At 42.4% G+C, this 23612-nt stretch overlaps 2 protein-coding genes across 2 annotated transcripts in view; one reads left to right on the forward strand and one right to left on the reverse strand.

Annotated features, from left to right (window-relative positions):
• Nucleotides 1-23612, reverse strand: part of LOC123976544 (zinc finger protein 2 homolog) — a 192147-nt gene that overhangs the window by 152172 nt on the left and 16363 nt on the right. The gene's annotated exons all lie outside the window — the stretch shown is intronic.
• Nucleotides 2641-7186, forward strand: LOC123976578 (natterin-3-like). Its single transcript, XM_046058871.1, has 3 exons — nt 2641-3448; nt 3808-3895; nt 5734-7186. Exons 2-3 carry the CDS (start codon nt 3808-3810, stop codon nt 6810-6812), a joined length of 1167 nt encoding a protein of 388 aa, XP_045914827.1. The 5' UTR covers nt 2641-3448; the 3' UTR covers nt 6813-7186.

Below are 23612 nucleotides of genomic sequence, written 5' to 3' on the forward strand. Positions count from 1 at the left end.
CTCTGATATCGTCCTTTCAAACAGCCCGAATATCTCTTCAGCAGCCGCACTCAGTCGCTGCTTCACCAACGCTCTCAGCACCTGGACTTTACTCATTTCCATCGCTCGAAACTTTTCTCCACGAACTCACAAACACCGTTTTCACGCTAACTAGCACTGTGGCTAACTTCCGGTTAGCATGCTAAGCTACCTCCAGTAGCTCCGGAGGCTCCCGGGAGATGAGTCCGAGGTGAAGCCGGAGAGCAGCAGCTTTATCCGGACACACGGAGGCTCTGGCGGCTCCTCGCTGTTGGTGCCAGAGACTCTTTCTCAGCACAACAACGGGACAAAGCTGATCCGTCCCAAAGAGGCTGGAAGCTCCGCGCTCACTGGCCGAGCCCGGGAACCCGCCTCACTTCCGGGACGTGGCTTCAAAATAAAAGCCTCTGCGAGTTTTCTTCTTCTTTATGGAATTTTATTTGCACACAACGAAATGGTGCATTACCGCCACCAAGCGGTATGGAGTGTCGATCTGAATGACTAGTACTTATTTTATACTAAACAAAAACAAAACAGAACAAAATCATCAACACAAAAAATAAGACTCAGATCCTCTCAATCATATTGATTACTCTAAGATAATGAAAAACAACTCCACAGCACTTATCTCTTGAGTTCTGTCTAAGAATACAAATCAAAATGTATTATTTCCATTCTAAGGTTTTGCCTCTGTGAGTTCTGTTTAGTCTGACCATAGATTACATAGTAAACGCTCTGGCTGCTGCTGACATTACAGTTATGATGACTTGGGGACAGAGTTTAATTAGTGCTGATTCTCTTGAGCTGATGAAACGTTTTCCTCCCAGTGTTTCTGTGTACAGCATGCAAAACTTCAAAGCTGTCTGTTTCTGCGTCTGAAGTTTCCAGATGACCAGTAATAAGCTGTATTCTGTCAGTCAGACTGCATGAAGAGAGTTAAACATATCTATGCATCAGTTACTTTTAAACTCTGTTGTTCAGGTCGTCACACAGACCTGTGTCCAGAGAGGTTCCTGCAGAGAGTCACGCAAAACTTTCCCCATCTGACTCATCTGTTTGTTAAAAATGCTTAAAACGTCATTTGGACTGTCACAGGTTAGGGACGTGCCCTAAAAAAACCATAAAACTTTGAATAATAGCCCGGGCTTTAATTTGCCTGTCCTACGCCTGTCGTACGGCTGTAATACGCCCGTCATACGGCTGTAATACGCCCATCATACGGCTGTAATACGCCCATCATACGGCTGTAATACGCCCGTCATACGGCTGTAATACGCCCATCATACGGCTGTAATACGCCGTCATACGCCCGTCATACGGCTGTAATACGCCCGTCATACGGCTGTTATACGGCTGTCATACGCCCGTCATACGGCTGTAATACGCCCGTCATACGGCTGTAATACGCCCGTCATACGGCCGTCATACGGCTGTAATACGCCCGTCATACGCCCGTCCTACGGCTGTAATACGCCGTCATACGCCCGTCCTACGGCTGTAATACGCCGTCATACGCCCGTCATACGGCTGTAATACGCCCATCATACGGCTGTAATACGCCGTCATACGCCCGTCATACGGCTGTTATACGCCCGTCATACGGCTGTTATACGGCTGTCATACGCCCGTCATACGGCTGTAATACGCCCGTCATACGCCCGTCATACGGCTGTAATACGCCCGTCATACGCCCGTCATACGGCTGTAATACGCCCGTCATACGCCCGTCCTACGCCCGTCATACGCCCGTCATACGGCTGTTATACGGCTGTCATACGCCCGTCATACGGCTGTTATACGGCTGTCATACGCCCGTCATACGGCTGTTATACGGCTGTCATACGCCCGTCATACGGCTGTTATACGGCTGTCATACGCCCGTCATACGCCCGTCCTACGCCCGTCATACGGCTGTTATACGGCTGTCATACGCCCGTCATACGGCTGTTATACGGCTGTCATACGCCCGTCATACGGCTGTAATACGCCCGTCATACGGCCGTCATACGGCCGTCATACGGCTGTAATACGCCCGTCATACGCCCGTCCTACGCCCGTCATACGGCTGTTATACGGCTGTCATACGCCCGTCATACGGCTGTTATACGGCTGTCATACGCCCGTCATACGGCTGTAATACGCCCGTCATACGGCCGTCATACGGCCGTCATACGGCTGTAATACGCCCGTCATACGCCCGTCCTACGCCCGTCATACGGCTGTTATACGGCTGTCATACGCCCGTCATACGGCTGTTATACGGCTGTCATACGCCCGTCATACGGCTGTAATACGCCCGTCATACGGCCGTCATACGGCCGTCATACGGCTGTAATACGCCCGTCATACGCCCGTCCTACGCCCGTCATACGGCTGTTATACGGCTGTCATACGCCCGTCATACGGCTGTTATACGGCTGTCATACGCCCGTCATACGGCTGTAATACGCCCGTCATACGCCCGTCATACGCCTGTCATACGGCTGTAATACGGCTGTCATACGCCCGTCATACGCCCGTCATACGCCCGTCATACGCCTGTCATACGCCCGTCATACGCCCGTCATACGCCTGTCATACGGCTGTAATACGCCCGTCATACGCCCGTCATACGCCCGTCATACGGCTGTAATACGGCTGTCCAAATCAGAAGCAGAAAATTAGGAAAATTGTGTTAACTTCAGATTTAAGTGACCGTGACCACATGTGAACAGGAAGTTGACCATAAAACAAGTCATGACAACAAGTGGCGATTTTTGAGACTGAGCGTGTTGGAGTTATGAACAGTGTGACAAACTACCCCGCTCTGCCCTACCGCTGAAAAGCAACCATTCCTCTGCAGTCACAATTTGGTGTAAAGGCGAGTCCTTAGAAAGTCAGGCAGCTACATTTAAGATAGTTAGCTAATTAGTTAAAACACATGTTGCTGTTACTGTAATTATTAAATAGCAATATAAACAATGTTCCCTTATTCAAAGAGCAAAAATATTGCTCTTTTCTCCTGTTCATAAGTTATATTGACATGTACTATATAAATAGGCTTTTTATGTGACACACAGTGATTCAGGATCACAAATTCATAGGAATTACATCTTATGGATTAAAAATTAAAACAATCATTTAATTTAAATTAATTCTTTTAAGTTGGAGTTTACTAGCTAGTATAGACCGTTTTTGCTAAAAGCTATATAATAAGCTGATGATCTTTATAATACATTAAAATGGGCAATAAAACAACCTTCTTGGAAGAAGCACACCTGGTGAAACAAAGAGAAAAATGTTTCTTCTATCACACCACTGGACCTGTTGCTGTTTATTGGTCAACGTCAGAGCCAAGACGCAATAAAGGTATTTGCAGTATGAAGCAGCTACACTATATAAACTTGAGGGAGACTGGAGGTACATCAAGTGATACTGGGACACTGGAAAGGTGAGTACTTTTTATTGTGTTTTCACCTCAAGATCATTAAATTATCAAATTATAATTATTATTAATGATGAAAACATACAAGATCAAACATGATGAAATTAATAGCTGTATCATGAAATACTTTTTGTTATAATTTCAAGCTATTTCTCCTGGTACCATTCAATATTAAAGTTTTCAGTCAAAGTATTTTAATTATTACTTTACTTCTTCAAAACAAATTTGCCATGTTCAGAATGTTTTGATGGCTCAACATTTGAGGTGCTGAATTCTTTAACAAGCTTCTGTTTTAGGGTTGGTTTAATGCTGTATTATAAACTGCTGGTAATTAACAGTGACTTTGTTCTGCGTTTCATCTTCAGATGAAGCTGTCAGTGCTGTTGCTGCTGGCCCTGCCGGCTCTGTCTTCGGCCACTCTAGAAACTGGGAATAACGCAGAGCAAAGAAACGGTAAACACAAACTGGTTTTAGGAATTTGGGGAATGGAAAAAAATGGCTTATAGATAAACATTGAATGTTGGTATTTCATCACTACCATTGATTTTTAAAGGATCTCTTAACCTAAGTCACAAGCTAAATATGTTTTCTCACTTACCCGTTTGTGCTATGCAGCCAAGCAGATTCTCGAGCTCTGAGACTTCTGCCTCTACCCCAGTACAGTGTTTCCTCTAGGAGTTTTTCAGCACCTGTAAATGTCATTGGCTGTTAAAGTCTTTGCGCTGTTGACAACACATAGCCTAAGCAGTACTTCAGAATGCTCTCTATTACCTGTACATGCATACTGTTAGTGAGGGTAGTGGCGCTTATGGGACGTCACGGTGGGACGGGGGAGTATGAGGCTGGGAGGGAAAAATCACAGTATACTCACTAGACTAACTACTGCTCGCTACGCACCTCCTGATTCAGAGTTACGCTGCTCTTATAACGCCATCTGTCACGTGTGTTCTGCATAGAACGAGGAGAGGAAGCGTTGAGTGCTGCCGTGCTCGCTCACTGTGCCAGTGAAAACATTTGTAGCGCATAGTTTAATGATCGTGGGAAATTTTAGGCGCGGCGGTCGTGATTCAGCAGCGGAATGCATTTAGAGGAAACACAATGTGGGGAATGAAACTGGAAAATACAACTCTAGCTGAAAGTTAAAATATATATTCTACATTCTAATCCTCTCCTTTTGTCAGTTATCACTTGTTCTATGCAAGTAAGCAAAAATAATCCATTTGAGCGTTTTACTTCCCTCTCTTTTGTAATCATGTAAAATTGTAAACCCAATCAAATGTCATTTGAGGTAACTTACTAGTGTTCTTGACGGTCAAGGTGGAAGTAAGTCCTCAATCTGACATTGATAAAGAATAGAAGAAACACACATACTGAACAGGTGTTAACTTCAGAGCAGTAGGATTTATTCTCCCTCACAAAACATGTAAAAGGTATCAAACATGTCAGTGGTTACATCTGGCATTCACTGGTAGTCCTGTTCTCATAGATATTTAACAACACTGAGCTAGTAACAGTAACTTGTTCATTTACTTCACAAGGCTACAACTCAGTTAGGCTACTTGGACGCTTTAAACTCATTCACTTGAAAATAAAACATATTCACTTAAAAACTACATCACAATAAGCCTGGTTTTGCCAATAAACCACAAATACGTCCGTAAGGCTAAATACAACAATCAGGAAAAATGTACTGCATGAAAAACAGTTTTCTGCTGTATTGTCCGCTTTCTCTACACGACTTCACACGACAGAAGTCTGCAAACATTCCAACACGTTTCTTAAACCGACCCGTGTAAAACAATTTAATAAGCTACACGTTCAACTTCAACAGAACCTACCATGTACGATCAAGTTAAAGCATATTTACTGAAAATAAAGAATAGAAGAAACACACAAGTTGAGCTGGTGTTAACTTCAGGGCGGGAAACAATCCTTTACCACTAAAGTGTGATGCGCCCTCTAGTGGCATGGATGTGAAATCACTGTGTGGTGACTTAAAATGCAATTGAAATCAAACCAAACAGGGTGTATGTTTTCAACCCACTACATAGCTAACCATCCTCTGGGGAGCGTGGTTGTAGGCTAAAAGTTGCAGCCCAGTCCAAATGATAAAAAAAGAAACACCAGGAATCAGGAAGAGACCAGTTAATGACCTCAATCTTTAAAAAACTGAATAGAGCAAAACAATTAACTGCTTTGTTTCTTATTTTAAAACAAGCCCTGTATCTTGTATTAAAGCAAACACTGTTCTTGTCTGTGTCTTTTCCCTTTTCTCTTTCTCTCCTTCACAGACTCAGATCTAAATGGTAGATCTGACCTGACTGACAGATGGATGACAACAGATCAACCTCTCCTGAGTGTTTATACACTAAGGCAGAAGATGCATGTTGAGGTTCAGTCTTCTTCCATCAAGTCTGATGATGGCTCTAACCTGGAGTGGGTGACCTGGAACAACATTCTTCCAAACGATGCCGTTTCAATTGTCAATAATTACGCTGGTAACCGCATTGATTATGTATGCAAATACGGGTGTAACTCTGGCTATTATACCCCCAGCAGGGGTTCTTATTGCTTCTATCGCGGCACAAAAACAACCGACTTTGAGCTCCTAGTCAACAAAGACAACTTCGATATTCTGGAGTGGGTAGATGATTCATACGGCAACGTGCCCCAGAATTCAGTCAGAACCTGCCCTGGGCAGGAAATATACGTAGGAAAGAACAAATATGGACTTGGTAAGATAGTTACTAAAGATAAGGCCTTCTTCTTGGCTTGGGACGGTGGAGACATTTGGTACAAATACTACCAAGCCCTGACCGCACATGATGATATAATCAGCCAGCAGATCTATGATGTCATTTACAATACTGCTGATCCTACAATAATAAGCTATCCTCCAAACATGATACACAAATCAAGCGTCAGCAACTATGAATGCCACACAGTGATTAAAACAGATACCATCTCAAAGACAAACAAGGTGGAGTATACGTGGGAATCCACCTTTGCTATCAAAGTTGGTGTTAAAATGAGTATCACTGCTGGCCTCCCCAGCTTAGTCTCCGAAAACACTGAGATCAGCGCAGAGACGACATACCAAGTCTCCAGTGGAACCACAGTGACAGAGGAGGTCACTGAAACTACTACTGTGAATGTCAAAGTCCCACCAAACCACTCCTGCATAGTTAAAATGATGCGGAGTGACCACAAACTTCAAATCCCTTTGACAGCAAGACTCTCGCATACCTACAGTGACGGGGCGACCCGCACGACATCCATCACTGGGACGTATGACGGCGTTCAGATGGGACAAATTAGGGCCGATGTGGAACGATGTGAACCTCTCCCAGACGCCAAGCCTTGCCCATGAAATGCAAAAAGCCACACTTGATGTCAGAAATGTCTGTTTGATTACGGGTGGGTGGGGGGTGTCTAATGAATTTAATTAATCGAATATAAATATAAACATATGCTTGATTACTCTGTATTAACCCTAAATCTCAGTCTAACATATATAAATGTGTAACTATTTTGGAAGCCAATCATAGTGCAGTATGCAATTTACACAAATGTGATGTAGAAAGCTCCAGTGCAAACACACTGAGAACGGACTTTTCAGTGAAGCTGGAGACATCTTGTGACAAGTAGTAGAAATAATTAGCATATTGATAAACTGTGTGCCATTTCCATACTACTTCCATATTGTGTGTGCTATCATATTAAACTTTATAGTCTTCTGTGTTTTGTATGTAATTTTTGTTTTTCCATTCTTTTACTTTTATCCAGTTGCACGCATGTCAATTAAACTGTAAGTTCAGGACATCACTAGCCATAAAACTTAAAGGGGCTATATGTAAGTTTTAGATTAAAATAAATCACATTTTCATTGCCTTGTTGTCAGTGGGCTCAAAACTCACTTGTAAATGAAGCACACGCCTGTTTGCTGACATTGCTGAGCCTCCGGTAACAGATTCACAGATAGTAAAGATAGTTACTGAAAGCAGCAGGCGAGCTAACGATGTAGCACGTCGGCTAAATGCAGTAAATGTACTGTGATCATGTAACGAGTGTGGATTAGTTCAACCTGCAGCTGATAAAAATATTACTGTAAAGCTGCAGTGGGAGTTTCCAGCTCTGTCTGTCTATAGCCGCCATCACTCTGCCTTTTTTCTGGGAGGATTGCGCAGATATGCGTCTCGCTGCGATGAATGAAGTAACGTTACGGAGCCGGTGTTGATCCGCCTCTGAGACGGGAACGCTGAAGTAACATAACCTGAACATGTTTGAGAGAAAAGCCACAGCTGCATGCTGGTGTTCCTGCGTTTATTTCAGGATTTCTGTATGGAAGCGGTTGTGTTTCGGATTATGCTCGCTCATGAGTTCAAGCGAGCACGCGTACAAGCACACGACTGGTTGCAATCTTTGAACCGCACTGCTAGTGGCCGCCAGAAACTACATAATGCCCCTTTAAAAAAAGAGATCAAGAGAGCAAATCTTTGGGGGGGAATTTTGTAATTTTTCTTTGGTTTCTGAAATCCTGGAGCTAGTATTAGTATCAACACAACAATCAAAAGAATATAAGAAATGTAGCTTATTGGCTACCAGTCCAAAAATACTGATTTTGCCACATTGTAAACAGTTTTTAAAAAAAACACTCATCACAGAATGGATATGGGTAATTTTTGAACCAGGGACGGATACACGATACACCAGCAGCACCTACACCACACTTAATGGTAACAAGATTACTGAATAATATTTATAACAATAACTTTAGTAAAACAGAACAAGGTGTTGCGCTCACAAGGAGGCGGCTAGAAGGAGCTCATATTGGCACACTGGCATCCGGGCTAAATCTACATCCGTCCACTGCAGAGAAACCATCCACAACCTGGAGGAGGACCTAGTATACATGTGTATTAGTATAATATAACATTAAATAAAGAGTATAATGTTCAGGTAATAGTATACTGTTTTTTTAATGTAAATATATAAATTACAACATTCATTATAATTTCATATAATAGCCTACTATTTTACCATTAGCTGAATATTAAATCCAGTTCCACCCGTTTCATTTCTGTGAGCTGTTTTTATTTATTAAATCCTTGTGCAGCAAAAGGCTCTACATCGGTCTCTAATGTGTTAATGCTAAGAACTAACTTGTCAATAATCATAATTTAAAGGTTTGCTGTAGCACGTCAAACTTTGTGTAATGTTTCACCCCATCCAGGCATAATTGCGATTAGATTAATCGTGCAGCCCTTCGTTTATATAAGTTAATCAAGATGTAGCAATTATTGTTTAAATTCAGATGCAATGTGGGTTGGCAATAAATGTGTTCTTTCTGTTGTTGGTAAGTGAGTAAAATATTGCTTCAGGCTGAAACAGGAGCACAAATAAGGGCACGTAAGCAGCATACTGATGTCTTCCCATGTCAGGACCACATGACACATAAAAGACATCATATAAGCACAAATAATCAGTGAAAACAAGAAGCACCACTGCAGATGATGACAGCACATTTGATAATCCAGTAACCACTGTTTGGTAGTTTTCGAAAAGGAGTAAAGGGATGGAATGTTCCTTAGTTCAGTGAGTTTCAGTGGAATGATGTTTTGGAAACCCAAACTGTACAGGATGTAATCAGAAGGATGTCGCATTTAAATGAGAAATGCCCCTGACGACACAACGGTCATCGGCCTCATCCGGGACGGTGATGAGTCGGCCTACAGACGGGAGGTTGATCAGCTGGCTCTCTGGTGCGGTCAGAACAAACTGGAGCTTAACATGCTCTAAACTGTGGAGATGACCATGGACTTGAGGAGGAGCCCCCCCACTCTGCCCCCCATCACCATACTCAACAGCCCTGTGTCTGCTGTGGAATCCTTCAGGTTTCTGGGCTTCACTGTATCCCAGGACCTGAAGTGGGAGCCCAACACTGACACCATCATCAAGAAGGATGCAGAGGATGTACTTCCTGCGTCAGCTCAGGAAGCTCAACCTGCCCAAGGAGCTGCTGATCCAGTTCTACACATCCATCATCCAGTCTGTTCTCTGCACCTCCATCACTGTCTGGTTTGGATCTGCCACCAAAAAGGACAGGAGCAGACTACAACGGACAGTCAGGACTGCAGAAAAGATCATCGGTGCCAACCAATGCCAATATTTTAAAGATTTAAAGAACTCAACAGCTCAGGATATATATGGGATGGATTCCTGCTTGATAAAGAGGAATGCCATAACTTTGTGTTCCTCAGTTACACAGCTGATAAATAACTCTTTTGGACAAGCTGTGTTACCTGAGAGTTTAAAAGCTGCAGGAGGGAGACCACTCTGAAATTGCCAACTACAGACCAGTTGGTATCCTTCCAATAACATCTAAGGTAATTGAAAAAGTTGTGACCAAACAGCTAATTAACCAACTTAACTTGGGTCACCATTCTTTGAACAAAATGCAGTTTGGGTTTAGATCGAAACATTCAACAGAGATTGAAGACATTGGAACAGTTAAAAGGCATGTTGGATAAAGGAGGGGTGGTAGGAGCCATCTTTATAGATTTTAAAATGGTATTCGATACAGTCAATCATAATGTGGTTATCTAAATTATCAACTCATAATGTCTCAGCAAATGCTACTGAATGGATGGCTTCATATTTGCGTAATAGACAACACTGTACAAGAATTACAGGAACAACCTCTTCATTCTTAGATTGTCCTACTGGTGTTCCGCAACGTTCAGTTTTAGGCCCTCTCTTATTCAGTATCTATATAAATGATCTACCATCCATCTGTCCAGAAGTTAATATTCAAATGCATGCAGATGATACGGTTATTTATGTCCATGCTAAATCTAAACAGCAAGCTGCATCTCTAATCACTGGAGCTATGGAGAAAATCGCAGATTGGATGACATATTCCTGTTTGACACTAAATTTGTCCAAGACAGTTAGTATGCATTTCTCCATTAGAGGAAGTAATTGCACTCCTCCTGAGATTAGTATTAAAGGACAAAATGTACAGGATATTCAGCAGGTTAAATATTTAGGTGTGATTATTGATAGCAGTCTATCCTTCAAAAAACATATTACAAAAATTTCAAAAACAGTCAAGTATAATCAGATTAATAAGAAATCAAATGAATACAAATGCAGCAAAACTGTACATGCATGCAATGATACTGTCATATTTTTCATACTGTAGCGCAACCTGGTCTCAAACAACTGGTACATTAATGCAACTACTTCAGAGTCTGTACAAACAAGCATTGAAAGTCATGGATAAAAAAAAAAACTAATTCTTATCATTATTGTAATATAGTCAAAAAGCATAACCTGTTGAATTCCTGTTTATGTCCAATGTTGGGTGAGTATATAAGACTGTAATGACTAATAATGACTTAGCACCACTACCTCTCAAACAGGATGTAACAATAAGCAGACCGGGCTCAAGGTTAACAAGAGCTTCCCGACTGTTGTGTTAAGTTACGGTCTACGACATTTGGACAAAACTGCTTTTCAGTAAAGGAAGCTGGGATGTGGAATTCTTTACCACTGAGTGTCAGAGAATGCAGTACATTTAAAACTTTTAAAGGTAGTGTGAAAATATATTTGAAGGACAGTCAGGTATGACGTCATTGATCTGTGTGTTTGGTTTATTTGGATTGTTGATGTTGTGTTTATTATGGTTTTGGGAGGTTTGGTATATTTGAGTCTGTTTTTAGTTTGTTAAATTTGGCTTATTTGAATTGGTTGGCATTTATCTATTTATTTATGAAATGTAAGGTTTGGTTTTATTTATTTTTTTGTAATATTTTGCACGCTATTGCCCAGGGACTGCAGATGGGAATCAGCTTTTAGCTAAATCTGGTACAGTACATATATTGTGCATTGTCCCTGTTAAATAAATAATGTGTCAAAGATACAGGTTCTGGCTTTTAATTATGATCGCCCTATGAATATTACTCAAAAATAAGTAAATATTTAAGTTTACATTTACCAAAAGACCTGGCTAACCTGTTCAATATCAACTTTGCACAACTGAATTCCAGATTAAAGGTAGATGTGGGAAGGTGGAATGCTATTCCACTCCTCAATTTAGGATCTAGAGTAGAATCAGTGAAAAAGAATATCCTGCCGCAGCTGCTGTATCTGTTCCCTGTGGAGGTGCCAGCTGATCAGTTTAGGGAATGGCACAAACTTATGTCTAGGTATACATGGAATGGCAGAAAACCTAGAATTAAATGTAAAACCTTACAGCTATAAAAGGAAGATGGGGGAATGGGACTTCCATTCTTTTTGGAATATTATTAGCCAGCCCAGGTGAGACCCCTTGTATGCTGGTGTGATTCTGGGTATCTGTCCAGGTGGAAGGAACTAGAGTTGGCAATGTCTGACAGGATCCCACTCCAGGCGATAGTTTCCGACGTAACACTACCCAAGAATCTTTCAGACAAAAAAGATTTGGTAGGTGGGTAGGGCAGGGAGTGACAGCGTATTGTAGGTTGATACACAAGGGTGCTCTAAAAAGCTTTAAAAGCATAAGGGAGGAGTAATTTGGGACAGCAGGACTTCTATAGGTTTCTCCAAATACGACACTATTTGAGAGAAACCCTAAAGGGTGTTGACATGTTAAACCTAGAGGTAGGACTGATGAAACTTTTTTGATCTGCTTATAACTCTGAACCTACTGCTGAAATTATTTCCAAGATATACAAATGCTTCCTGGACATGGAGAAATGGGACAGGGAAAGTAATGGAGTTCTCACTGGGGAAGAATGGCGGACTGTCTGTCGTATACAATGGAAAACATCAAGCTCTCTTAGTTGGAGGGAATTCAGTTGGAAGTAAATGGCTAGATTCTTTATCACCCCTCTACAAACACGACATAAGACTGTCTCTAACAGTCGGAGTTACCAATGTCAGGCCAGTTACGCAGGTCACTATCATATTCTTTGGGCGTGCCCTGAAATTTAGAGGAAATGTTCGGTTTGATATTCTCTACCTGTGTAGTGTCCCTCCACAGATACACTCAAAGGATAGAACTCTCCTGGCAATTCTGCTGACTGCATGTAAAAAAGCCAAAACTCGCAAATGGGTAGAACCCCATATCAAAATTGGTGTTCATTTGAATGAAATCTGACTTGAACTTTTAAATCTTTTGAGGAAAAACAGCCATGTAACAAATTATTTGCAACAGTGTTTTCTTTGTATGATCCCTGCTAGCCAATAAACAACCAAACAAAGAATAATATTGGGTTCCCATTTAACTACTATGGCTTCAACAGGTGGCATTTTACAGCAAGGTATCGCATGAAGTACTCTGTTGGTATCTGTATCACTTTAAGGGTCATCACAGAGTACGGTCTAGACCTGCTCTTTTATGAAAAGCGCTTTGAGATAACTGTTGTTGTGATTTGGCGCTATATAAATAAAATTGAATTGGTTTCGGTACTGGTTAGGGGTGGGAGAAAGAAATCGATTCTTAGATGCATCACAATGCGGACGTGGAAGATTCTGGCTCGATTAACAAATGTCTAAAACTCGATTATTAAATGTTAACTGATAACGTGATGTTGATGGAACGGGTAAGGCGGAACTCGTGGAAGAGCAGCGCCCAGACCGTCTGTGGAGCGCACACAGAGAGACCAGTGTTCTCCTGTATTAACCATAACCACACAATGAATAACCACCCCACTAAAATGTCACAATATCATTAATATCAATGCGCAAGTAATGATTTTAACTCGCACACTGCGAGCATGGTGACACTCGACGCTCAGCAGCTCTCTGCGTTTCCTGTGTGTGAGGCCGAGCGAGTGAGAGAGAGCGAGCGGCAGAACGTGACGGTGAAAGTTAGTGGTGAAATATATTAACAGTAAGTTTCTGTCTGGTAGTAAACGTGCAGCGTAGGTCACTGTGTTTCCGATAATAAAAGTCTTTCCCCTGCTGGAAAAGTTAAGGCTGTTAGCACTAGCACGTTTTTGCTGTTTATAACGGTTAGTTAAATTAGCAACAAAGTAATGTTAATTAGTTCAGCTGTATGTCATTCTAACTTACCTAAGGTTACCAGTCAAGGACTGAACACATCAGGCACAAGCTTAGACTAAACTGGTGTGCAGCTCTGTCCTGTACACATACTGTACATCATGATTATTATATTTCAGTGTTCAGAGTCTGACAACTGGCTGTTAATGAAATGAGGGACCATGGAGTTGAGGTTAATAAAGTAAATTAGGGATGCAAACTAGTCCTTTTAAGCTAATTATGTTAATTAATTAATGTTTCTTTTGGATTTTATTACACAAATCAATTACTTAGTAATTATCCAGAGATCCTGTCTAGAAAAAAAATGATGCGTCAAGATGTATCGAATATTGTTTTATAATCGAATCGCAGCCCTCTGAATTGTAATCGAATCGAACTGTGAGGTGCCCAGAGATTCCCACCCCTAGTACTGGGTACAGTAAAATTTTAACCGATACCCAACAATGCAGATATTCTCTACCAGAAAATAGTTGATCACACTCTGACTGATGCTTCTCTGTAGACAACTTGTTGTCATCACTGTCAACAGTCTCAGAAGAGTCTTCAGTCTTGTTTCCAGTCTCAGGTTGTAAAAGTCTACCTGGATCAGAGTTCCTGGCTGGTTCTGTCCTCCACAGTCCTCTCCATCAGCTTCTCTTTCCATCTGTTTCCATGTCTTCAGCTGAGCTGCTGGCTCGAGGCTCTGCCTCCTTGTTCTCCCCAGGTTGGTTTCCATGTGAGGACTCATCACCACACTTGTGTTTTTTGAGTTGATAAAGATAAGTGAATCTTATGTCACAAACACTGCAGCTGAATGGTTTCCATCCTGTATGAAGGCTCATGTGTTTCTGCAAGTTATACTTTTGAGAAAATCTTTTCCGACACTCAGAGCACCCGAATGGTTTCTCTCCTGTGTGGATTCTCAAGTGTGTCTTCCAAGATGACTTTTGAATAAATCTTCTCCCACACTCAGAGCAGCTGAACGGCTTCTCCCCTGTATGAAGTCTCACATGTCTCTGCAAATTATCCTTTAGAGTAAATCTCTTCCCACACTCAGAGCAGCTGAATGGTTTCTCTCCTGTGTGAGTTCTCATGTGTGTCTGCAATTGTCCCTTTCGAGTAAATATTTTCCCACACTCAGAGCAGCAGAATGCTTTCTCTCCCGTGTGGAGTATCAAGTGTGTCTTCCAAGATGACTTGCGAGTAAATCTTTTCCCACACTCAGAGCAGCTGAATGGTTTCTCTCCAGTGTGAGTTCTCATGTGCATCTGCAAATGTCGCTTTTGAGTAAATCTTTTCCCACACTCAGAGCAGCTAAACGGTTTCTCTCCCGTGTGGACTCTCAAGTGTGTCTTCAAAGAAGACTTGTGAATAAATCTTTTCCCACACTCAGAGCAGCTGAATGGTTTCTCTCCTGTGTGAGTTCTCATGTGTCTCTTCCAATCTCCCATTTGAATAAATCTTTTCCCACACTCAGAGCAGCTAAACCGTTTATTGTCGGTAATGTGTGTCCTACGACTGACAGGGACTTCATCATTATAATGAGAGTTTAAACCTGACAGAGGTTCTCTGGTCGCCTCCCAGTTTTCACTGTCTTCGCTCTCAGAAGAGTCTTCAGTCTCAGATCGTGAAAGTCTATCTGGATCAGAGTCCCTGGCTGGTTCTGGTCCTCCACAGTCCTCTCCATCAGCTTCCATCTGTTCAGTTTGGCTTTGATGAAGCTGTGAGGACTGAGGTTTCTCTTCTTCATCATCTTCTTCACTCTTCACAGGGACGGGAGTGAATGGGAACTTGGTGATATCAGCCTCCTCCAGTCCTGGAAGCTGCTCTCCCTCCTGACTGGTCCAGAGTTCCTCCTGTTCCTCTTTAATATGTGGAAGCTGTGGGTCCTCCTGGTCCAGACTGGGGCTCCCCTCCTCTTTAATTTGTAGGGGCTCTGGTGGGTCCTCCTGGTCCAGACTGGGCTCTTCTTTGCTCCCCAACAGTTGCTGGATGTCTGATATAAAAGGAAACATACAGACAGACATTAAAGCACACAGCAAGACTACACTAATACCTTACAGTAGGTCGGGTTCATTAGTATTCTATTGAATTTTAATCCAGTAGAGTCTCATCAAATCTCTTTAAGCCACATTTCACCTTTTTATGTAATGCAAGTTATAAAGAATTCAAACAAAACAATCAGTAGAGATTTGTGAACACATGTCGTTGAGGAAACATTGTTAGTTTAATCCCTTGTTGTATTTTATGTAAAAAGGTGGGAAACTCCTGTTTAATAAAAAGATTATTTTTCTATGACGTTTGCTGTCTGATCACATCAACAGAGTAATTAAAATGTCAGGTCACAGAGCTCCTTACAAAAGGAAAAAGTCAGGAAAACATTTTATATTAAAGTCTCATTCTATTCAAAGAATTATCTTAACATTAAAGGCAGGGTTCTTCTGGGCTCCTTCCAAAGCCACGCCCCCAAAACACGTACACGGGCGTTGCCGACACCACCGGTGGACGAGCACAGTGTGACAAACGGAGAGTAGCGCAGTGCAGTGGCTCACATCGGGGGTAAGAAAACATTTAACTTTATCATTATGAAAATAAACAACTAACCCGGCTGTTAGTGCTCACTATCAAGCTAGCATGTTAATATTGAATAGGTTTAAAAAGACTGACTTTGATTCAGTAACGAGCTGGCTAGCTAACTGTTAGCAACAGGTAGCCGTGCTAACAGCTGCGGTAACATTGGGCAAAGCTACAAACAGGCGGATACACATTTTCCCGTTTCCATCAGTTACACTACACAAACGTGAATTTCGTGTTAGACTCCTAACATGTACGTTGTTTTGCATGTTAGAGCGTCCACGGTGACAGCATTACTGTCTCTGATGAGGACTGCACTCCAGAGCCAAGCACAGACCAGGACAGGACCGGGAATGGCCCGGGGTCGAGGCGAAGCAGAGGAGGGAGGGCAGCCAGGGTCCGAAGAAGAAGAGGCAGGACGGGGAGGACGAGGTGCAAGCTAAGGAGTACATATTCTAGGACCTGCGTCGAGCTTCACACTCCAACAACGGCACATGAACAGGTGTATATATCAGGGTATATACACGGGAATCTTAAATCCCAGTAAAATTCAATCCCTTTTTATGACCTTTCAACATATTTTAAGACTGCCGCGCCACTTTGAGCTAACCGATTAAATCAGCCACACACCTTCAAAAAGGAATGTAAGTACATTTCTAACATATTTATTGCCTATATGTCATCAGGTTGTAATGCCAACTAAAAATTGAGGCTTTCACCAACTTTCTCTGTAGCCTATAACATCCTGTATGGGCCAACTGTTTTCGCCTATAACATCCTGTATGGGCCAACCGTTTTCTATATGAAGGACTGGTCAGATTTCCTGTGAAAACTGTCTTACATAAGCTGTGACGTTTATGTACGCAACATTACAGCAGATCATGTGAAACACAGTGTAATTTTGTGTTTTAGTTAGTTTAAACTAGATAATGTGAGCTTGCCTGCAATGATACATGTGATAACTTTCATCGACCACTTGATCAATACAACAACATTCAAACAGGTCAGGAGGGAACAAAGATGAAGAGAATAAATTGAGTAATGAATAACGTAAGTAGTGAGGAACTAGTCTGAATACTACTATGTAGTATAATATTATAACATTAAATTAAAAGTATATTGTTAATGTAATAATAAACTTTAAGCTTGATATTCAATATAATTTAATTTTATAATAGAATATAATTTACCACAAGTAAAATATTAATTCAAATTACAGCTGTTTCAGTTTGGGGTTGTTTTTTTTTCCATTAACTTTGTGCAAGAAAAATGCTCGAGGCTACATGAGAGTATCCAACCTTTATTTTAGGCTACTAACTCGTCAATAATCAGAACCGTTTATGCAGAACACTGAGTTCAACATTTATAAAGTTTGTTGCAGCACATCAAACTTCTTTTTTAAATCCCACTCCATACAGGCTTTGACTGATCTGTTCACAAACTGTGACACTGACGAGAGCATCGGCTTTATGAGAAGTTGAACATGTTTCAATAAAAGGCAGCGATTTAGCTAATTAGCCAGCTAACGTTAGCCAAACCCACACGCTCCTTGAATTCTTCCTGTTGTCTTCTGTCTTACCAATTCAGCCGCTGGCGGCGCATCTCGCTCTTGTTTTTCAGGAACGGGGCTGTTCAAGTGGCCACAGAGCGACCGGCCAACCGGGTTAATAACGTTTCTCCTGATCGCCACTCTGACTATGTTTTGGACGATTAGCATTGCGGGTCCGGCAGGGTGGGAGATTACGGTCGGTTCTACTCGTAAGTCATTTCACGGTTTGTACAGATCTATTTTTTGGAGCATTTAAGAGTGAAATAGGCACTCGGTAGATCCCTGTGCCTAACGTTACAGAAACGAATCACACAGTCGCTACTCTCTGCTTGTCTAGAATTTTTGGCTATGCATTATATATAAATACGTTCACCTACACCTAGTTAAATGGTGATTAAGACTTTTTAATGGCCTTAATTTTTGCAAAATTGATTTATTACCTTTTAAGACTTTTTAAGACCCCGCGGACACCCTGATATATACACATATATATTTTAACATTTATACATTATGTCCCAGTGTACTTGTCTCAAAGTTTCTCTGGTGTTTTCCCCTAAGGCCTTTGGGTGTAAAAAATAAAGTGATATATAAATGTAATCCATCACTATTGTTATTACTTTTTTATTGTTTACTAATTACTAACTGCAGCTCTGCTTCAGCAATCAGCTCATCTATGTAATGTACAATGACCTGTGGCCTGCACTACGAAGGAAGTTCAACCTACTCAGAGTTAACTCGGGGTTTTCAGGCAAACTCAGGGTTGACAAACTCTGACCGCTACACTGGAGTTAAACTATGACAGTGGATAAGATGTTGGTTAGTTGAGTCCGTATTAACAGGAGTTGGTGCACATTCGCATAAAAGGGGCGTGTTCGGCCGTGCAGGTAGTTTTCTTCACAGCGGCGCATGCTCCGTATTTCTCACATTGATTGTGTCAGGATATGATGAATGTAATGAACTAGTTAACGGCTAAATCTAATATCGTGGCGGACGACAAAGCCAGAGAGGCTTGTTGGCATCACATGGAGTTAATGTGTAGCCTAATTATCTTCTCACTGTTGTTCTCTCTTTCTCTATTATGTGTTTTATGGGCTCTTTTATTATTTATCAGTGAGGAAATACTGAGTTTAGCCCACAATCACCATCATGCACCTCAGAGACCTTGCCTTGGATTGGTTGTATTTAGAAGAAAACACCAGAGTGAGTTTTGATTTTTTTTTGTAACATTAATTTCAGGGAATTTCCGATTTTTGTTCCTGTAAAGTTGACACTTTCATCTAGGATTTGTTTCTCGGTTTATTAACCCCTGGCTCCCTATTTTTTGGACAGGTAAAACAGTCAATCTAAATATGTAAAAACACTCAGGAGAATTCAATGATACATCTCAGAAACTGTCCCGTTACTTAATTAAGATCGCCTCCCTAAAATCACAGCTCGGCTGCAGGGCTCGCTGTCTGAACGTGATGCTGATGTGTTCAGAATAACTTCATTTCAGCCGAAGAGAAACAAGTCAGGATGGAATCTGAAAGTATTTTATGAAGCTGTGTGTATTAAAACTTCATCATTAACACTGAGTACAGATGAGGTGTGTAGTCCACGTGCAGGGTAACCTCAAGATAACCATGAACAAAACCTGCTCGGAGCAGTTTAGAGATGTGGCGTAAATTGCCATGGCAACAGACCTCGGGTAACACCTATCCACCTTTCGTAGTGCGGGTTAATCAGGAAGTCACACCTGAAGTTACCTGGATAAGCCGGTTACCCCGCTTTGAAGTACAGGCCACTGGTGTGTAATGTGGACACAGAAGTCCTGTTAGAGACCAACAAAGCCCTTTTCAATAAAAATATCTGATCATGTTGATGAATGTTCTGTCCTATAAAGCAGATCTTTCCTATCTGGGGTTCTAACAGCTATATATTCCTTTACAGACCAGAATCTGAGGACTGTGGACAACATCCAGACTACAGTGTTTCCATGCACCACACAAGGCTGATCTTCAGACCCAGGACAGAGTAACAGACAGTTCAGTCAGGCAGCAGACAGACAGTTTGCAGTGTGGAGCACTTAGACACAGAGTCGTGATGCTGAGTTGCTGTTTCTGGAAGATATGCAACTGTTCTCCTGATCCACCAGGACAATACAGAGGTTTAATCCCAGCAGGGTGGAAGATGTAATGTCCCTAACTGCTACACAAATAATCCCCTCCACTGTGCGGATGAATACCTGTACATTGTTGTGCCAGGAGGGTAGAGAAAATACAAAGATATTTTCCCCTGTTCTGGATAATATTTTCTTTTTTAAATAAAACATTGAAAATGATAAATGCCTTTTCTTTACCTGCAGCATAAACAATCAAGCAACTATTGATGTCTTATGTCTCCAATAATGACATCCAAATGTGGTATAACACTTGTTTATTGTTATTAAATACTACTAAAACTACAACCTTTATCACAAATAGATCCTTTTTTAAAAATTAATAAAAATAAGTATATACAGGAAGAAAGACGAGGTGTGTCCAGATGTATGTTGACTGATTATGAAGACAGTTCAGACTTTACTCGTAGCATCGTATCGCTGCTGTGGAGATGATTAAATATATCACAGTCACCTCTCTGACATGATTTCCACATTTCAAAACCAACCATATTACTTTTTGTTTTATATTTTGCTGTATCTAGCAACACAGTTAGGGCAGGGACACCTGACTGAACCCCATGTTGACGGGGATCATCAGGTCTCCTGGTTCTGCTTCTAGGCAGCTCCTCAGTAGTAGACAACTGGAGGAGGAGGAGGAGGAGGAGGAGGAGGAGGAGGAGGAGGGCACTCTGGAGGTCTGTGATGTAACTCTAGTCCTTCTCCACCTTCAATGAGTACAAGCTCCTCTTCCTGGACTTTTTGTTGTACACCTTGCTGCACCTGATAATACAGAAAGGAGGATCAGCTTAGTGAAACGTTTCTAACACCTGACATTATTCTCATACAGTAGTTTGCATTTCCACATAAAATGCAATCAAAACCGTAAATCAGCACCATCTATCAGTATTCCTCATGCTGTTTAATATTTTTTGACTCATCACTTATAAATGTATTGAGTAAAATGCACAAGAGTTCTCATAATGCAACATACTGAACTGTGTCATCAGCTTTTCTCCTGGCTGGTCTGTGGACACGGTGGTTGTAGTCCAGGCCAGCCAGCAGGGTCCAATCAGCGTATACTGGTGAGAAGCACAGGGTGTTGGAAGACTGCAGGTGACCTGAGGGCGCAGTAGAAATAAAACATACAGGATTTTTTACTTCGTGTAAAATAAGTATAGTAACAGCACCAGTTACAGTCAAAGGTTTTCACACAGTAGGTTTAGCTACGGACAATATCAAACTATATTACAGGTAGCTTATATACCAGAAACACAGATACTTGGGGAACTTTAGCCATCATTGTTTATGTACACTAACGTTGAAATGTCTTTCTCATAACTACACAGCTACATCAGCACATTCAGTCAAACATCAAGTGCAGACACAAGATAATCACACAAACAGATTAGATACAAGGTAAAGATAAGTGTAAACATAGTAACCCTAGATGATGAATAACTAAACCGGCGCAGTCTACCCCCGCATTGTCCTACCTAATATTAGCGTCGGAAAACCCAGCTTGCGCTGCGATGCTGTTTTCGAACTCAGCTGCAGCTACAGAGAATTCATCATCTCTTATATGTTACTCTGGCTCGCTCCACCAGTCTGCACTCATAGCAGCCGTTAGCTGAACGCTACGTAGGTAGCTACAGTTAGCTGAACGCTACGTAGGTAGCTACATCTGCTAGCAATGAAAGTAAATTCCCATCAACATGATAAAAGCCAGATTACCTGTCCAGCAGAAATAAAGCCACCACGCTGTGACCGCCCCTCGGTGTTCCTCAGTTGTCACCATTGTTGAACGCAGATATCACCCACCGGTCTAACCGCTTCGCTTGTCAGGTCTGAGAGTTGACCGGGTGCGCGTACGGGAGCAGCTCCTGTAGCAGCAGGGCTGGTAGCCATGGCAGCGAGGGAGAGTGACAGTCAGTCAGCCAATCAGTGCATTCGGTGTGAATGGGATGAGTGGCTGTGTTTACTGCAGCCCTGAGAGGACTACAGACAGCCGATTGTTATACTCTCTTTTTCAGAGCACCTCACTTTTCAATATGTGTATAAAGACAGTTTCAACAAATATGACAAACTGACCCACTAGCGGTGTGGTTTTAAGACTGCAACAAGGCGTGTGCTCGTCCTCGCGCTCGCTTTAACTCATGAGCGAGCAGAATCCGAAATACTTTAATACAGAAATCCTGAAATAAACGCAGGAACACCAGCATGCAGCTGTGGCTTTTCACTCAGACATGTTCAGGCTCTGTTACTTCAACGTTCCCGTCTCAGAGGCAGATCAACACCGGCGCTGTAACGTTACTTCATTCAGTGCAGCGAGCCGCATATCGGCGCAATCCTCCCGGAAAAAAGACAGAGTGACGGCGGCTATAGACAGACAGGGAGGCAGCTTCACACAACATGCTGGAAACTCAGGTAACCTCCCACTGCAGCGTTACAGTAATATTGTTATCAGCTGCAGGTTGAACTAATCCACGCTTGTTACATGATAATGGTACATTTACTGCATTTAGCCGACGTGCTACATCGTTAGCTCGCCTGCTGCTTTCAGTAACTATCTTTACTATCTGTGCATCTTTCACCGGAGGCTCAGGAGTGTCAGCACAGCTACATGTACTGGATGATAATGAAACGGGTAGTGAGCTGGACTGAATATTATAACATTGTGTCACACTTGCTGCTGGCTGCATCGCTATAGGCTAACGTTAGGAAACAAATCGCTCCACATTTGCTTTTTACCGTTTACATCCTTTCTTGCAGGCTAAATCAACAGCGGTACTCAGGATGGTAACACGGGTCGCGTTAGTTGTTGAAGTAATGCGGAAAACGATATAACTTTGCACAGGATAACATGCTCAGCGTTAGCCGGCGAGCTAACATGACTTTCTCTATGTTTCTCCAGCTTTACTAATGCTCACTTTGTTCTTACTCGACATCATCTGAACCTGTTTGGTCTGATGGGCTTCAGCACATAAACCTTTATTGTTGTTTTGGATCCTTACGTGGAGCCTGTGTTTTGCTGTGAGCCGGTTGTTTTATGGTGTTAGTGGACCGCATGTCGTTAGCTGCCGTGTTGTCGCTGTAGTCTGAGACGCTCGGGAGCACGAACAGGGCTGAATCCGACCCGGAGACCTCACATTAAAAGCAGAACAGTGACTGATGCAAGCGAGAAAACAGCCATGTGCTTCATTTCTGAGTGAGTTTTGAGCCCACTGACAATAAGGCAATGAACATATAGCCCCTTTAATGAAACACTACACTGTTATCATTCAGGGTATTAGAGCGCAGGATAAAACTACAGCTCCCAGAAGGCTTTGCTGGCGCTGCTGAGGCTCTAAGGCTCATGGGAGTTGTGGTTTATACCCGCTAACGAAGTATTTGTTGTTTTATTTCAGTTTAAATTAAGATGTTTTCACAGTTTAAAGCCAGAACTTGTAGTTTTTATCACTTTCTCTCAGACTGAGTCAGAAAACCTCAGAAAAAGTTCCGGGTTTTAGTGGAAACCTGGATGTTGGGGGGGCCGCTGGCAGCTAGCGTTAGCATGTCCGGGGTTTCCTCCGGGACTGACCTGCTCTGTGCAGCCGGACTTCGGGCTTCAGCACGGCCTCCAGCAGCCTCCTCTGGCGGCAGACCTCCCGCTCTGCCCGCTCAGCTCTGGCTTCGTACTCCGCCACGGTTTCCTCGAACACACCGACGATCTCCTCCGCGGCCGCCGCGAGCCGCTCGGTGAGCAGCGCTCTCAGCGCCGGGACTTCCGCCGGTTCTTCTCCCGTTTCCACCCGCAGCAGAACGTCTTCAGCGGCGGCGCTGATCCGCTCGTGGACCGACACCCGCAGCAGCTGCACGGCGCACATTTTACTGCTTTCTGCGGA

This window comes from Micropterus dolomieu, linkage group LG09 (genome assembly GCF_021292245.1).
Source record: "Micropterus dolomieu isolate WLL.071019.BEF.003 ecotype Adirondacks linkage group LG09, ASM2129224v1, whole genome shotgun sequence".
Lineage (NCBI taxonomy): Eukaryota > Metazoa > Chordata > Actinopteri > Centrarchiformes > Centrarchidae > Micropterus > Micropterus dolomieu.

Coding starts and splice junctions, on each gene's coding strand:
- LOC123976578 (XM_046058871.1), top strand. CDS start 3,808: ATGAAGCTGTCAGTGCTGTTGCTGCTGGCCCTGCCGGCTCTGTCTTCG. Junction 3,896..5,733: donor TAACGCAGAGCAAAGAAACG/GTAAACACAAAC, acceptor TCTCCTTCACAG/ACTCAGATCTAAATGGTAGA.